The sequence below is a fragment of the Emys orbicularis genome, chromosome 3, assembly GCF_028017835.1.
Source record: "Emys orbicularis isolate rEmyOrb1 chromosome 3, rEmyOrb1.hap1, whole genome shotgun sequence".
NCBI classification, from domain to species: domain Eukaryota; kingdom Metazoa; phylum Chordata; order Testudines; family Emydidae; genus Emys; species Emys orbicularis.
The window spans coordinates 118,201,162-118,218,452 of NC_088685.1; the positions used below are offsets into that span (position 1 = coordinate 118,201,162).

The 17,291-nt window shown below is 43.8% G+C and overlaps 1 protein-coding gene across 1 annotated transcript in view; it reads right to left on the bottom strand.

Annotated features, from left to right (window-relative positions):
- The window catches only part of LOC135876245 (nesprin-1-like), a 112,627-nt gene that overhangs the window by 60,537 nt on the left and 34,799 nt on the right, over positions 1-17,291 (bottom strand). The window contains exons 5-8 of the mRNA XM_065401442.1: positions 15,777-15,869; positions 7,103-7,281; positions 2,987-3,183; positions 2,744-2,850 (exon numbers count right to left, since the gene is read on the bottom strand). Of these exons, the coding sequence (XP_065257514.1) occupies positions 2,744-2,850; positions 2,987-3,183; positions 7,103-7,281; positions 15,777-15,869 (576 nt within the window). The remainder of the gene's footprint in view (positions 1-2,743; positions 2,851-2,986; positions 3,184-7,102; positions 7,282-15,776; positions 15,870-17,291) is intronic.

Below are 17,291 nucleotides of genomic sequence, written 5' to 3' on the forward strand. Positions count from 1 at the left end.
ATCGTAATGAAATTCCGTCACTATTTAGACCAGCTGCTATGGTAGCCCTCCGGAAACCAAACACTTACTTTGCAGATTTCAAACCACACTTTGTCCAATTTTCACCAACCCTTTAAAAGTCAGAAATTGGGCAACCCAAATGAAAAACATCTTAATAAAAAAAATGAGATATTTATTTTAGATGATATAATTTCATAGTTAATCTTGGCCTGCTATCATTTCAATTTTCCTTTCACCTGGCTAATCATTTACCATATAAAAATGTAATGCAGTATATACATTTTTTCATAGTTTGATATATTAGTATTTACAACACTAGACTCTCTATATGTGCAATATGCAATGTGAATTAAAGATACTGTGTTGCACATAAAAGAATATCCGGGAAAGCATTACAACTAGGTATGATGTTGCCAACAGGATTAGCCATACACTCCCAGCTTCTTTCTGTGTGTGTAAGAACTGCATAAATTAAGATGCTAATATTTGCTGGAATCTGTGTGTGATGCTCTTCCAAAGTCATCATAATGGGCTTGGCAAGGACACAGAGAACATCCTAAATGACAAGAATCTGCTATCATGGGAAATATCAATTTTAATGTTGATGATACTCTCTGACAAATCATGAGTAGATCAGATCCAAAGTGTTTGTGGTGCAGAGTAAGCCTCTTAATCCTTTGTCTCACAGAAATCCTTTACAATAATACAAGTGTGGAGGTTGCCAAGTGAAGGATCTCAAAGCAATAAACCAAGAGATTGTATATCGAAGCCAGACTCTACCAAAGCATTGCCATTCTGTTGATATTCGGCTTTCTCAAAAAGCCTCTGCAGCAATCAGTTCCAGATTAACCAATCCATTGGTGATGTGAAAAAGGGCAGCTGGTGAGTTCTTCCTCAAGGGAATTAAGATTTCTTGGAAGTAATAATATAAGATTAATGATAGCTAAAATTAAAAATGTTGGTGTGCTACTTCTTCTATCATTTATTTTTCTTGGACAAGCCCACAGCCTGCCAGCTGACATTCAGTAAAAAATATAGGCTTCCCCCAGGTTAGTATAATCCGGGTGGTATCTCTGGAGTGGTCAGAAACCAGACAGCAAGCCGTGGCTCCAATGCAAACCCTATTGAAGTCAAAGGCAGTCCCTTCCATGGACTTGAATGGGCTATGTTTCTGGCCCTATGTTCCTGGAATTTAAAACAGATGCTAATAACTCAGAATTTCCAGAGTCTAATTTCCAAACCATTTCCCATGCTTGTATTTTAACAAAACAGGATTACAGGAAATGTCTATTAAAGTTCAGCTGCATCTTTTTAAAACTCCTTTGAGAGTAAAACTAAAAGGCCTTGACAGATCATAACAGGCATCCACAGCAATGATTTAAGCAGTGCAACATTTATTCTTTACAGTTCAGGGAAGTGCTAGTTATATCAAAGTACCTCTAAATCTTTCTTAGAGAAGAGAAACCCACAATGAGAAGAGGTGATTCTGGACAGACAGGCAGACATTTGACTGATGTCAAATGAATAATAATTTTGTTCTTGTTATTCCAGATGATCCATTAGGGAGCTCCGTAGGATAAATCAATATCTTCCTCCTTTTCCAACTCATGCATCACAGTCACTGGTGGTTTAGCCAAGGAAGATCAGATTATGCTCCATTCTGAGCTCCTCAATATCTCTCCACAATCAGCCACAGAAACTGTGGCTGAAAAGTGTTGGATATATCTTCCCTCTTCTCTCCTTTGTCAGAGGCTGAGCAGATTGTCTCTGCAGTGTTTCCAGCCTCTGACAACTCAAGGAGCAAATGATCAGGATTAAGAACTAAGCCATGGTCTCTTGCATAGAGCACTACCATTTAGAAGGGAGGCCAGTGCCAAAGAGCATGTGTAAAATTGAATCAATAACAAGAAAAATCCTTGACTGAAAGCACCTTTTTAAGGTGAAAAATCAAGCCAGACTGTGCAATGGAAAGGAGACCTTCTTGCCATCATAACTAACTCCCAAGTCCAGAAGATCTTGATGGAAAAAAGCAGTGATGGAAATATAGCAAAAATAACTCATTCCTTCACGTAATACATTATTCCACTTTCTCTGCCATTATGTTTGAAAGCCACCTACAATTTCTTAGGGTTACTCAGGCCTGGCCTCCTCCTTAAAATTTAGGTCAACATAGCTACAGTGCTCAGGGGTGAAAAATCCACACCCCTGAGCACCATAGCTATTCTAACCTAATCTTTGGTGTAGACACAGCTAGGTTGACGGAAGAATGCTTCTGTCAACCTAACTACTGTCGCTCAGGTAGGTGGTGTTTCTATAGCAATGGTAAAACCCCTTCTGTGACCATAGGCAATGTCTACACTATGGGGTTATGCCATCATACCTATGGCACCACAGATATGCCACTATAGTCCCTCTGGTGTAGACATGGTCTGAGATTGCTACTGTTCACCAGAGCTACTCCTGCTCCCTCTGCCTTCTGCTGTTATCTGCAGGGTCACTATTTCCATCATCATTCTATTCTCTCCCACTTCAAAATTGTTACTAGTGTCCATTTACAACATTGGCTTCTTTTATAGTCAGCTAGTCTTTTCTGGACAATGGTCTTTCTAGCTCTGGTGGTTCTTCACTCAGCTGCTCTTTTATAAAAAACAGAGATAACCTATATGTTTTGAAAATAGATGTCAAAATATGCCCATTATGTGCATAAGCAACTGATTAAAATGGAAATGTAATGGATACCTACATCATTCTCCTGCATTTCAGTTGTATTATGAAGATCAGGATAGTGTTTCAGGAACTGTGCTACGTAGGTCATGATAGACTTTTCGTCTGGCTTGTCAACATCCACATCTGGAAAAGTGCAGAATATATAGTAAATTAATTCATAATTGAACAGCAAAAATGTTACATACCATTGAAAAACTTTCAAACAAAAATTAGCCTATCCTAGTCCAAAATTTGATGCAGTATAGTTTACGTAAAGTACCTTCAGGATCAAGAAGTCTTGGGATTCCTAGTTCTGTTTCTGCAATTGTGAAGGCCTCATTTAGGTTTTCCCTATTAGATCTTCCTTTCACTTTCTCCATGTCCACTAGCTCTGGACGAATAGCATGAATAACTGAATGAAAGGCAACACCACTCCTCCAACTTCGTCCAAAATCTTTGACTTCAATTCCAGCCTGCCTTAAAATTTAACAAAAAGGAAAAAAAGAGACAATATATCAGTCTAGTCATATGAAGACACAGGATACAACGTTATGTTTTCTATCAGTGGCCAAGAGTGCATTTTCCAATATGCCTCAAGCTAAAATTTCTATTTCCAGTGAGCTGTTTGGTTACATTAAGCCCCATGTGTTATGAGCAAATGAACTACAACTCTGGTTTTTGTATGTGAAACACTACAAAGTATGTTGCTATATACAATACGACTCACTATTCCCTCCCCCCTTACTGACTCCTTCCAGTCTTCCTTCACTATAAGTATACTTACCTCATTATCTGCATCTGGATTTTTAAAGTAAATGATTACAATAATATTTTTCTCTTTTAAAATAACATCCTAGGAAGTAATGTCATTGTGGTTCAGTCCAAAAAGGTAATGTGGAGTACTTTCTTACAGTTCTTGTTCCGTGCATGAGCGATAATGTCCTCTCACAATATCCAATCTGCCTACACTGCCACTGTGAAAGAGGGAACCCAAGGGCATGTCTACATTACACGCTGGATTGACAGGCAGTCATGGGGAGAAGGTGACCAGCCCTCTGTGGAGAAAGAAGTGGTTCGGGTCTATTTAGAAAAACTGGACGTGCACAAGTCCATGGGGCCGGATGCGCTGCATCCGAGGGTGCTAAAGGAGTTGGCGGATGAGATTGCGGAGCCATTAGCCATTATTTTTGAAAACTCATGGCGATTCGGGGAGGTCCCAGATGACTGGAAAAAGGCTACTATAGTGCCCATCTTTAAAAAAGGGAAGAAGGAGGATCCAGGGAACTACAGGCCAGTCAACCTCACCTCAGTCCCTGGAAAAATCATGGAGCAGGTCCTCAAGGAATCAATTATGAAACACTTAGAGGAGAGGAAAGTGATCAGGAACAGTCAGCATGGATTCACCAAGGGGAAGTCGTGTCTGACTAACCTAATTGCCTTCTATGATGAGATAACTGGCTCTGTGGATGAGGAGAAAGCAGTGGATGTGTTATTCCTTGACTTTAGCAAAGCTTTTGATACGGTCTCCCACAGTATTCTTGCCGGCAAGTTAAAGAAGTATGGGCTGGATGAATGGACTGTAAGGTGGATAGAAAGCTGGCTAGATCGTTGGGCTCAACGGGTAGTGATCAATGGCTCCATGTCTAGTTGGCAGCCGGTTTCAAGCGGAGTGCCCCAAGGGTCGGTCCTGGGGCCGGTTTTGTTTAATATCTTTATTAATGATCTGGAGGATGGTGTGGACTGCACTCTCAGCATGTTTGCAGATGACACTAAACTGGGAGGCGTGGTAGATACACTAGAGGGTAGGGATCGGATACAGAGGGACCTAGACAAATTAGACGATTGGGCCAAAAAAAACCTGATGAGGTTCAACAAGGACAAGTGCAGAGTCCTGCACTTAGGACGGAAGAATCCCATGCACTGCTACAGACTAGGGACCAAATGGCTAGGTAGCAGTTCTGCAGAAAAGGACCTAGGGGTCACAGTGGACGAGAAGCTGGATATGAGTCAACAGTGTGCTCTTGTTGCCAAGAAGGCTAACGGCATTTTGGGCTGTATAAGTAGGGGCATTGCCAGCAGATCGAGGAACGTGATCGTTCCCCTTTATTCGACACTGGTGAGGCCTCATCTGGAGTACTGTGCCCAGTTTTGGGCCCCACACTACAAGAAGGATGTGGAAAAATTGGAAAGAGTCCAGCGGAGGGCAACAAAAATGATTAGGGGTCTGGAGCACATGACTTATGAGGAGAGGCTGAGGGACCTGGGATTGTTTAGTCTCCAGAAGAGAAGAATGAGGGGGGATTTGATAGCTGCTTTCAACTACCTGAGGGGGGGTTCCAGAGAGGATGGAGCTCAGCTGTTCTCAGTGGTGGCAGATGACAGAACAAGGAGCAATGGTCTCAAGTTGCAGTGGGGGAGGTCTAGGTTGGATATTAGGAAACACTATTTCACTAGGAGGGTGGTGAAGCACTGGAATGCGTTACCTAGGGAGGTGGTGGAGTCTTCTTCCTTGGAGGTTTTTAAGGCTCGGCTTGACAAAGCCCTGGCTGGGATGACTTAGTTGGGAATTGGTCCTGCTTTGAGCAGGGGGTTGGACTAGATGACCTCCTGAGGTCACTTCCAACCCTGATATTCTATGATTCTATGATTCTATGATTGATCCAGCAGAGGTCGATTTATCGCGTCTAGTCTAGATGCGATAAATCGACCGCCGAGCGCTCTCCCATCAACTCCGGTACTCCACCAGAGCGAGAAGGGTAGGCGGTGTCAAAGGGGGAGCGTCAGTCGTCGACTTACCACAGTGAAGACACTATGGTAAGTAGATCTAAGTACATCGACTTCAGCTACGTTATTCGCGTAGCTGAAGTTGCGTAACTTAGATCAATCCCCTCCCCAGAGTAGACCAGGCCTAAGTGATTAGCACTATCCTAAAGAGAAAATAATCAGCAATGGGTAATACTTAAATTTTTCAAAGTAATTCTGAAAACTATGTTCATGTCCAGATACTGAGGCCCTTACCCCGCTTTTTATTCAGTCCTTACCCAGGCAAACTTCCAGTGAGGCCATCTTGCGGCCTTCAGGTGCTTGCCCTCTCTTTGGGTAGTGTGGAGTCGCAGGGGTAGCTTAGAGAGGTTTGTTTTTCATGGAGGCAGTGTCTTTCTCTGAGGGCCTGATCCAAAGCCCACTGAAATCCTTGGAAAGACTCCCAATCCCTTCAGTGGGCTTTGGATCAGTTCCTGAGGGCTGTTCAGGGTACTCCATGCTTTCAGATGGCACAGCCTGCTCCTGCAGTGCAGCCATTCTACTCTGTGAGTTTGTATAGAGGGATGGGGACCATGATGCTCCTTCCTCTCCCCATGTTTGGGTCAATTTGGTTGCTGTATTCACCCATCACTAGAATTTTTCACTTGCCACCTGTCTAGATGGTGCTGCTATTGGCTTTCAGTAGTCTGTCTCTCACTGCAAACAATTTTGTAGGAAGAATGCTATGCCAAAGTAGATTGCATTGAACTGTAAATTGCCTTATACTGACTGCACTGGTGTTATAGAGACCCGGGCATAGAGTTCTATGACATTATGATCATATTTACTCTCTCTGGGGCTCCATTCTATTTCTCTGTGCTGGTTGTTCTCCCTGGATATTTTTGTGGATGTCTGTATGTTCAGATAATTATTTACTTTATTTGAACAATTAAATACAGTTTATTCTTTTATGGCTTTTGGGGGAAGGATCTGTCTTTTTATTTTTCTTATTGTGGAAGCAATCATATCACTATTGTCTCTTTGATCTAATTTACTTTTGTTTTATGCCCTCTTTGGAATTGGCAAACATAGGAGAATTGTACCAAATGAAGATAAATGTTTTGAAGCTAACAAGCAGGTGCCCTGTTAAACCTCTGAGCCAATTTAGTTTAATAGGAAATGAAAATTAATGCAATTTATATAATAATATGTAACTGTGAGTACCAATGCTTAAAGCATGATAGTCACGATTTTCAACAACTCGCACTCAAGTACAATTGTATTCACTCACTGAGACAGAAATGACAGAAAAGCACAGTCGGTAAAGAGTGCCCTTTCAATATGGGACAAACATTGTTGTATGAAAGGTTTTGGCAACAAGAGCCAATACTGTGCCATTCTGACAACTTCCAACTCCCCTTCCGGTTTTTCACTGTCTCAGGGATAATTCTGCTTCATATACCATAAAATGGGATTGCTTTGCAAATGTAATCTAAATTATTATTCATTATTATTATTTGTATTATAGTAACACCTAGGAGCCCCAGTCATGAGCCAGGAACACATTGTGCTAGGCACTGTAAAAACACAGAAAAAGAACTCCAGTCTTAAGTAAAAAGCTTACAATCTAAATTAATTTGTGAATTTAACTTACTTTGCTGCTGTGTACTGCACCCACTTTAACAAAGCCTTCTTAGCGTTTCCTTGAACTTTGGTTACTACCTTCCGTTTTGTTGGTGGACTTGCAGCCTCAGAGCTGACGACACTGTCCACAGAAGATGTACTGCTAGACAATGACTGCAGCTGTGGAAGGTTGCTTGTCAGCTCTTCAATCTGTGTTTAGAATGACATCAGTTTATTGTAATACTGATATTTATTTTAATCATAATGAACAGGACATTAACAGGATTAGACATGGGCTAAGATTAAAAAACATAAAAATAATGAGCAAGATTTAAAAAAAAATCCTAAAAGTCACTTCATAAATCCTTATTTAAGTGCCTAAATAAATGGCCTTCTTTTCAGACCTGCTGAGCATCCAGCAACTGTTGACTCTTACTGATGTCCTATTGCTTGAACAATGTGTAAACGTATCACTTTACATAGCATTACACATTCTTATGCAAATTACTAGTTCATTGTACTGAGATACTGGCCCAAATTCACCACTAGCACAAAGAAAATACAATTCCATCAACTTAAATAGAGCTGCATCTCCTGATGCCATTGGTGAATTTGAATCAGAGTGAACACTTGAAAGTGACCTTTCCAAATATGCTACGTTTAACCAACAATGGCCAAAAAGAGGGCATTTGGTGGCAGCTGGGGAAGTTAACAAGGCCTCGGTCCTCTTCCTATGACCTCCTCAAAATAGTTAAAGTGACTCTGATGACCTCATTGTAGTAGTTTCATTTTCATCCCCAAACTAGTCCATTGTTATGGCTTGATTCTGAATGACTGGATGTCTCTAGTTAGGAGAAGTCTTGCAATGGAATAGTACAGGGGTGTACATTAGCAAATACCGGTGAGGCAATTCGCAGAGCACTTATATGCCCCATGCCTGGCTCAGATGAAAACCATTAGTTCCACACTTTTAAGAGCATTACATTCACAACTTGGTTTTAATAGGAAATGGATATATATATGGTTGGCACATATTTGCCTACTTGAAGAAACAAAGATTCAGAGAGTTTAGACTGCTCAGAGAACATCACAGAACAGCTCAGTACCTTAAAGAATCAGGCTCTCCTAGAGAGTATCAGGGATTGGCAACAGCTGCTACATGCCCATACACTGTACCAGCACTTCTCTGGTGCAAAGGTTGCTTTAGAGACAGCTTGGAATAACAGCTCTGCCAGGTGAGAAGTGCCCCACTCATCTCAGTGAGACATTAACTCAGTTGTCCAGTGATGATAATTTAAATGTCAACATGGTTAATTATTGCATTCCTCATGTAAGAAACGAGAGGGAGAATCTCAGATCTGCACAATTTACTGTAATAATGTTGGTGCCACATATGCTTTGCATTTGGGAGATACCACCACTTTATTTTTTCCCCTGGTCAAGAAGGAGCCAAGCCCAAGAAGCCTAGCAAAGCCCATGGGCCAACTGAAGCCATGCCAAGGGGAAGCCAAACTCAAGGAGCCCTGTGGAGCCAAAAAGGACATACAATCATCTCTTTGTGAGCAGTGTCTCATTTTGTCAGCTCAGAGGGGCAGAGTCTGAAGAGTAACACCATCTTTTTTCCCATTTTGACCCCTGGAGAGCATAAATGATTTCCACTCTACCACCCACAGTGTTGCAGGGTGCATTCGGCCTTTACGGTTCCCTACTGGAGGCCCCATGGTCCTATAATACCCTGCCCCAAGAAGCAGTGAGCTGAAAGGAAAAGAGCAGCTAATGTGGGTCCTTCAAGCTTGCCTAGAGAGGACTCTCTGGAGTAGTCATTTTGAAAGCTAGAGAGATGTGGCTCTCCAAGGGATAGAGGGGCTATCACAACCAATCAGGGCCCTGCTGGCCTAGACAAAAGGAGCTGCCCCTGGGACCAGAGGTGCAAGGAAGGGGGCTTCTCTCTGGCCACAGAAACTTGAGGGATAAGAGAAGGTTACTCACCTTGTGCAGTAACTGAGGTTCCACTTTAGGTGTCTTGGCACCCTGCGCTTGTAATCAGAGATTTGTAGTAGCAGTGCCCCGGTTGGCCACGCACGCACAGCAGCTGTCTTGCGCCGCTCCAAATGGCCACTTAGCGTGCGCAGCCAACCATCCTTCTCTACGCCAAAGAGTCAGCGTGAAACTACGAAGTAGAGGGGAGGAGACAGGGTAGTGGAGCACCCACAGGGACAACCATCTCGAAGAACCACAGTTACTGTACAAGGTGAGTAACAGTCTCTTCTTCTTCAAGGAGTGTCCCTGTGGGTGCTCCACTTTAGGTGACTATGGAACAGTACCCCTCGATGGAAGGAGGGGCTTCGGAGTATCTTTGTTGATGGTGGATAGCACCGAGAGTCCAAACTGAGTGTCGGCAGAGGAATGTTATTCCAGGGCATAGTGTTTGGTAAACGTGTAGGCCGAGGCCCAGGTAGCTGCCCTGCAAATGTTTACGATGGGTACATTATTGAGAAACGCTACTGACGTGGATAGCACTCTGGTGGAGTGCATACGAACCCCAGCTGGAGCCGGGGTGTTGCTCTGATGCTATCACAGGTGGATACAGCCAGAAATCCACTTACCTAGTCTTTGTTTAGAGATGGCCTCACCCTTCGATCGCTCTGTGACTGATAGAAAGAGACGTGACGATTTTCTAAATGTCTTTGTTCTAGGTAGAAGGCCAGAGCTCTACGGACGTCGCGAGTGTGAAAGGATGCCTCCCTAGTGTCGGTATGGGGTTTTGGAAAAAACACAGGTAAGTAAATGGGTTGGTTTAAATGAAATGAGGAGGCTACCTTAGGTATAAATTTGGGGTGGGCTTTTAGGATCAGTTTGTCTTTATGGAATGTGGTATACAGCGGGTGTGCCATTAGGGCCCCTAGTTTTCCTACTCTTCTTGCTGAAGTGATCGTGATAAGGAAGGAGACCTTCATCGATAGATGTAGCAATCAGCAAGTCGCAAGGGGGTCGAATGGTTTGCCCATGAGGGTGTGTAGCATGAGGTTAAGGTCCCACATCTTTCAGAGGTCTTTCAGAGATGGTCTTTCAGAGATGGGTAGATGTTAGTCATGCCCTTTAGGAAACACTTAGTTGTTGGGTGAACAAAGACGGTGGTTCCGTCTACCTTATCATGTAGTGAGGTGATTGCAGCTAGGTGCACCTTTGTGGAACGAAATGAGGAGACATGTGGTTAGCCTCACATCAGGTGCAGAATCATATCCACTTCTGAGTGTATGTTTTCCGTGTGCTCAGCCTGCGGCTATTCAAGAGAATGTCTTTAACTTCCTTGGAGTAGTCATTGTCCAGCCCCACTAGCCATGGAGTAACCAGGCCTTGAGGTGAAGAACCGCTAGGTTGGGGTGACTGACTCAGCTGTCGTCCTGTGTCAAGAGGTGAGGAAGTAGTGGAAGAGTTAGAGGTGGTTTCACCACCATCTGCCTCAGGTATGGGAACCATGTTTGCCTGGGCCATGTGGGTGCAATAAGTATGACCCTGGCCTTATCCTGTCTGATTTTGTGTAGCACCCAGTTCAAAAGAGGAATCAGGGGGAAGGCGTATATTAGTGATGCCTCCCATTTTGTAAGAAGGGCATCGCCCAGGGAGTGCTGACCGAGCCCCACTTGGGAGCAATACTGAGGGCATTTTGTATTGTGAGCCATTGCGAATAAGTCTATAATAGGGAACCCCCACCGGTGGAATATGATCAGGAGCGTTGGGTAGTCCATCTCTCACTCGTGGGTTTGTGAGAAATGGCTGCTCAGTTGGTCTGCCGTGGTGTTCTGAAGCCCTGGCAGGTAAGATGCGGAAATGTCTACATTGTTGGAGATGCACCATTGCCATAGGTGTAGTGCCTTGATGCACAGAGGATATAATCGAGCTCCCCCCTGTTGGTTTATATAAAACATGCAGGCTGTGTTGTCCATGAGGACTTTGATGGTATTGTTGTGGATGAGTGGAAGGAAGTGCTCGCATGCTTTTCTGATTGCTCTGAGCTCTAGAATGTTTATATGTAAGTTGGCTTCCACGGGACCAGCATCCCTAGATAGTGTTGTTGTCCAGATGAGCTCCCCATCCCATGTGGGAGGCATCCGTGGTGATGGTTATGGTGGGAGCTTTTCATTGAAATGGGATCTCCGAGCAGACGTTTTGCGGTTGCAACCACCACTGGAGGGAATCATTCACCTTGCGGGGCATTGAGAGTCTTTTGTGGAGGGAATGCCTGTGTGGTATATAACAAGTGCAAAGCCAGGCCTGTAGGCATCCCATATGTAGTCTGGCATGTTTGACTACATAAGTCATAGCAGCCATATGTCCCAAGAGTTGTAGGCAGGTCCTGGCAGACGTTTGAGGACTATCTGTGACCGTAGTTATCAGCGTGGTTAGGTTGAGGAATCGCTGCTGGGAGGCAGTCGAGGTAGGCCCCTATAAACTCTAGTTGTTGGACAGGGACCAAGGTGGACTTTTGGACGTTTATTTGAAACCCTAGGTTGGAGAAGAGGGTTATTGTGGTTTGTGTAGCTTGAACTGCTGCCTGTTGTGTTGATACTCTTATGAGGCAGTCGTCCAAGTATGGGAAGATCATTACCCCTTACGTGCGGAGGTGAGCTGCAGCAATGGCTAAGACTTTGGAGAATACCCTTGGGGCTGTCGATAATCCAAAGGGTAGCACTTTGTATTGGTAATGTTGATGGCCTAGTGTGAAGCGCAGGAATCTTCTGTGCGCTGGATGAATGGTGACGTGAAAGTAGGCGTCTTGTAGGTCGAAGGACAAGAGCCAATCTCTTTTCTCTAATGCCGCAATTATGGTTGCCAGGGTTACCATTCTGAAATGCTGAATCCTCACAAACTTGTTGAGTTTGTGTAAGTCCAGAATGAGTCTCCATCCACCGTTCTTTTTCTGAGTGAGAAAATAATGGGAATAAAACCCCCTTCCCCTGTGTTGAGGTGGTACTCGTTCCACAGCTCCCAGTTGCAGAAGGTGGTTTATTTCCTGCTGTAACTGGGGCGTGTGAGAGGGGTCCCTGAAGAGGGATGGGGTAGGTGGGTGGGTAGCGGGAGTAGAAGTAAATGGGATAAAGTAACCCTTCTGGATAATTTCCAGAACCCATTTGTCTGTAGTGATGTTGTTCCAGACTAGGTAGTGTGGTAGCACGCGGTCTCCAAATGGACTGGAGGTCATCTGATATTCCGGGATGGGAGAACATAGAAGTCTCGAGCCCTCGACCGATATTTCAAAACGATTGATGTGATGCTGAAGCTTGAGACATGGCGGGTTGATCTTGGTTCTGCCTGCACCTCAATTATTTTTCTTTGCAGTATTGATCATAATATCTCTGGGGTTGGGTGTACAGAGTAGGGCAGGATCTTTGAGTGTAGAATCTGCCCTGTTTCTTCTTGTTTGGGGGGATGTAAATACCTAAGGTCTTCAAGGTGGTTTTCAAGTCCTTTAAGGTATGTAGAGATGCATCTGTGATTTCCACAAATAGTTTTTGTCCCTCAAAGGGCAGGTCCTCAACTGTGGCTTGTACTCCCCTAAGGAATCCAGAGAGGTGGAGCCTTGATGCTCGCCGCATGACCGCAGACGTGGCGATATAACAAGCTGCCATGTCAGCGGAATCCAGGGAGGCCTGTAGGGCTGTTTTGGCAATTAAGGAGCCCTCCACAATGTTAGCTTTGTATTGTTTTTTTTTATTCCTCCGACATTTGTTCATAAAAGATGTAATTTTATTAAACAAGTTGTAAGTGTATTTCACCAACAGAGCAGGGTAGTTTGCTATGCGAAATTGCAGTGAGGCCGAGGAATAGGCTTTGCATCTAGAGAGGTCAAGGCTTTTCCAGTCTTTGTCATACGGGGTAGTTTTTGGCTAGTGCTGTTTTCCCCTTTGGTTTACTGCCTCTACGACCAGTGAATTTGGAGCCGGGTGAGTAAATAAGAACTCAGCCCCTTTCGCTGGTACATAATATTTTCTGTCTGAGCATTTACAGGAGGGTGGGACAGTGGCAGGTGTCTGCCATATTATCTTTGTAGGATCCATTATAGCAGCATTGATGGGCAGAGCTATCTTTGCTGATGGGGATGCCTGCAGGATGTCAGTAAGTTTGTGCTGGGTCTCTGGCAGCTCTGCTAGAGAGATGTCCAGGGATTCTGCAACTCTTTTGAATAAGTCCTGGAGGGACTTGAAGTCATCTCCTGTGGTGGGAGGCGGTGGCATAATTGTTTCATCTGGAGACGAGGATGAAAAATGGGTGGGTGGCAGTGTGCCGCCTTCAGGAGCCTCTTCTGGCTCCCTCTTCCTCCTGGGCCTCTGATGGTGGTGGGTTCGTGGGTGAAGGGTACCAGGTGCCCTTGACGCTGGTAGGTTGGGGGGTTTAAGATTCTGGGCTCTGTAGATTGCCCATGAGTCCCAGTATGGCCAATTGGGTGGCATAACAACGGGCAGTGGCATCCATGGTTGTGCCTGCTAGCTTTGCCCTTGCATAGGTGGTTGTTGGTGAGAGGGTCCCGGTTTCAGGGAGGAATGACAAGGGGGTATAAAGACCTGATTCATCCTCTTCATCCTCATCACTAGATAGTGGAGGTACAAATCCACTAGGAGTGCTTATTCGGCTCAGTGCTGGTCTGACTGGGGTACCATCAGTGCTGAACAAGGGAGTTCCCAGCGTGGAGGTGACTAGGAGATCCGTGTGCCTGCTGAATTGGCACGGTACCGGGAAGCTCAGTGCCGGGGATGGGAGTACACTCTAACTTGCTGTTGATGTCAGAACTGTCGGTACCGCAGACTTGCTATGCTGCGTGGGTACCGAGGGTGACCTCATTGCAGTACTTGGTGCCGAGGATTTCCTTGGCTCTGCCGGTGCCAAGGTAGATGTTTTATTCTTATGGCGCATACCTGAGAGAGAGCTTACCTCTGCTGGGTCTTTAGCGCTGCGGGATGTCTCCCTACCGAACATTCCCGGTGCCTCGCGGTCCGACGGTTTCGGTGCTGTAGATACCGGGGCAGATTTTCCACCCAGAGATCACTTTCTTTTGGGCGAATCTCTCTGTGGGGATGTATGGGTCTGCTTTTTCGCATCCTTTTGGAAGCAGGCTCCTTGGTAACAGGCTTAGAGGTAGAACCCCTGTCAGAGGCTGCCGATGGTGATCGTTGGCCCGGAGGCATTCTGGTCTCAGTGTCGGAGGCTGGTCTGAGGGATTTTTCCATCCTTAACAGTTTAAGTTGGAGATCCCTCGCCTTTCGTGTCCTAGCAGTTGACTTTTTACAATGCGGACACTTCTGGGCAATATGAGTCTCTCCGAGGCAGCGGACACACTGAGCAGCGTTTGAAAACAGGAGAGGCAGGGAGGGAAGGAGATGAGTCCCGCACTTAGCTGTTGTTATTCAAAGTGGGGCTTGCTGGAGTCAGGGTGAGTGAAAGAAAGAAACTATAAAGAAAATGGAAGGAAAGGGTAGCTATTTACGATTTGAGAGAGGCGCTGCTGGCGGTCCAACTCAAGCCAAAGGCAATAGAGAAGGAACTGAGAAATGGTTGGCTGCGCACACTAAGTGGCCGCTCGGACAACCGGGGCACTGCTACTACAAATCTCCGATTGCAAGTACAGGGCACCATGACACCTAAAGTGGAGCACCCACAGGGACACTCCTTGAAAAAGAACCAAAGTTTGTTTCTGGCTGCATTTGCTTTATTTGGGTTTGCAGGGAGAGGGAGGGTCTAAGAACCTTACCCTGAGATAAGCTAACATGGACCAGGTAGGGAGAGGGCCAAGGAAGAAGCAGCAATGAACTGAAATCAAGCCGTATGTGGCTGCTGTATACAGGATTACTGGAGAGTAATGGGTGGGCCCAGGCTCCCCCACTGGCCACAGTAGCATCAACCACAAGAAGGGGGCAGGACTTATTTGAGAGCCTGAACAAAGGGCTGAATTTAAAGAGACCAGAGCCAGGGACTTAATAGGACTGTTCATTTAGTAGCTCTTTACTATTGTGGTAGGGATTCATTTGGACTTTGTGACTCAGTCAAAGGGCCAAGCCACAGAAGATCCCAAAAAGTCAGCCAGCAACTTACAGGGGGTGCCAGGAGCAGGAAAAGGCATGCAGTACCACACCCAGCTACAAGAAAGTGCTCAGAAGGTGAGTGTCTCATTACACACAGGATCAAATTTTGTCCTTGAAAGTATCTGCAGCTCCCAATGAAATAAGTAGGTGTCACACATGTATATGTGAGGCCAGGCTTCAGCCATTAAATAGTAAACTATGTTTACATATTGAATGTGCTGGACTTGAAAACTTGGTACATTCGCTAGCAGGCTCTCTGTTAGTATAAATAAGGCTTACAGTGATTGATAGTGCTTGTTTACAACTAGTCCTTTTTTTTTTACTTGGTTTTATATATATATATATAGTTTGCTTTCTTCAGGAAAAGAAGTGGGAGTGTATGCCAATAATAACTTGACATCATTTTAAAGGTACATTCCTGAGCCTCAATCCTGTAAAAACTTACACACACGTTTAACTTTATACATAGTGAACAGTCCCATCCTCATACATACATTGGGCCAGATCCTCAGGTGGTGTAAACTGGAATAGCTTTATTGAAGTCACTGGAGCTACACTAACTTATGTCAGGTGAGGATCTGGCCCATTACTTCAAAAAATAATAGTCAAATGTAGAAAATACAATACCTGGAAATATAAAATTATGGTCCACATCAAGCCAAGTACAATAGAAGGCCTACCATCAGCAATATCAGTTGAATTGATGTTGACTAGCTTAATCTGTTTAGAAAAGAAAATACACATTATCATATACAGGAGAGAGTGACAATTATTACATGGATTCTGAATGGGTTTGGTGTGTAACAAATGTACGCAAAAATAGTTAGTTTTTTTATTCAAAAATTCAGTGCAGTGACCAGAACTTCAGTTAATATATTGCACAACTACAGTAATGACTTAAAATGGAGCAAGATAACAAACAGAAGTATAACAAAATTAATATATTTTTCAGTTTGTGATTAAACATGATTTGTCATAAAATCATAGACATTACATGTAAAAACTAATCTAAACTACTACTTTGGACAATACAGGATTGTTCCATTAATATATTCAACTTCAAATGGAAAAAATATACCACTTAATTTATACTTTTTGTACTTATGCAAGTTTGTTATAGAGTTAAAAATTCCAGAAAATCTTTGTACCAACCGGTGATCCTCTGTACATGGACTAGCATGAAAAGCAAAGAGGAAACAGTGATATATAAAATCAGCTTAATGTGATAAATTAATTCATTTTACTGGTAATTAAATTCTGGAATGTAAAGAAAGCACTGCTATAACAAGACTAATCAGCAATGCAATGCATAGAATCCACAGTATTCCATTCTTGTACTCACTTGCTGTTATCTCAAATTACTCATTTAGCTATGAACAAGCTGTTCTTGCCATATTTTGTATGAAGATGATCAGGGAAAGAGAGAAGAAGGGAACAGGAAATAAATGGGGAGCAAGAAAAGAATAAACAGACGTTGAAAAGAAAAGATGAGATACGTGTCTAGTAGAGATCCTTTCATCCAAGCGTTGTAAAGGACTTTAACAACATTAAGATTAACTACATCCCTAGTGAAGTCGGCATTATTATGTATCTTTTAAACATAAGTAAATAGATGCACAGAGAAGAATGAATGACTTTCCAAAGTCATGCAGTAAATCAATCACAAAGACAAGAACAGAATCCAGGATCAGAATCCGACTCAGGGCTGGTCTACACTACCATGGTAAATTGACCCAAGTTATGCTACTTCAGTTATGCGAATAACATAACTGAAGTCGACATAGCTTAGGTCGATATACCACGGTGACTACATCAATGGGTGATGCTCTCCCATCGACTTCCCTTATTCTTCTCGGGGAGGTGAAGTACACAAATCGATGGGAGAGTGTTCTCCCATAGACTTAGCAGGTCTTCATCAGACCTGCTAAATTGACGTCCGTTGCGTCGATTGCAGCAGTGCTGATTTACCGGTAAGTGTAGACATGGCCTCAGGGTCCTACACTAACCACTAGACATATGCTCACCAAAATAACACCAAAAGACAAAACTCAGTAAAGAAGAGGTTGAATATACAATAGACTGTAGAATCAAAGAAAATGTAACAGCAAAACAGAAATCCATGAAACAGAATAAGAGAGAATA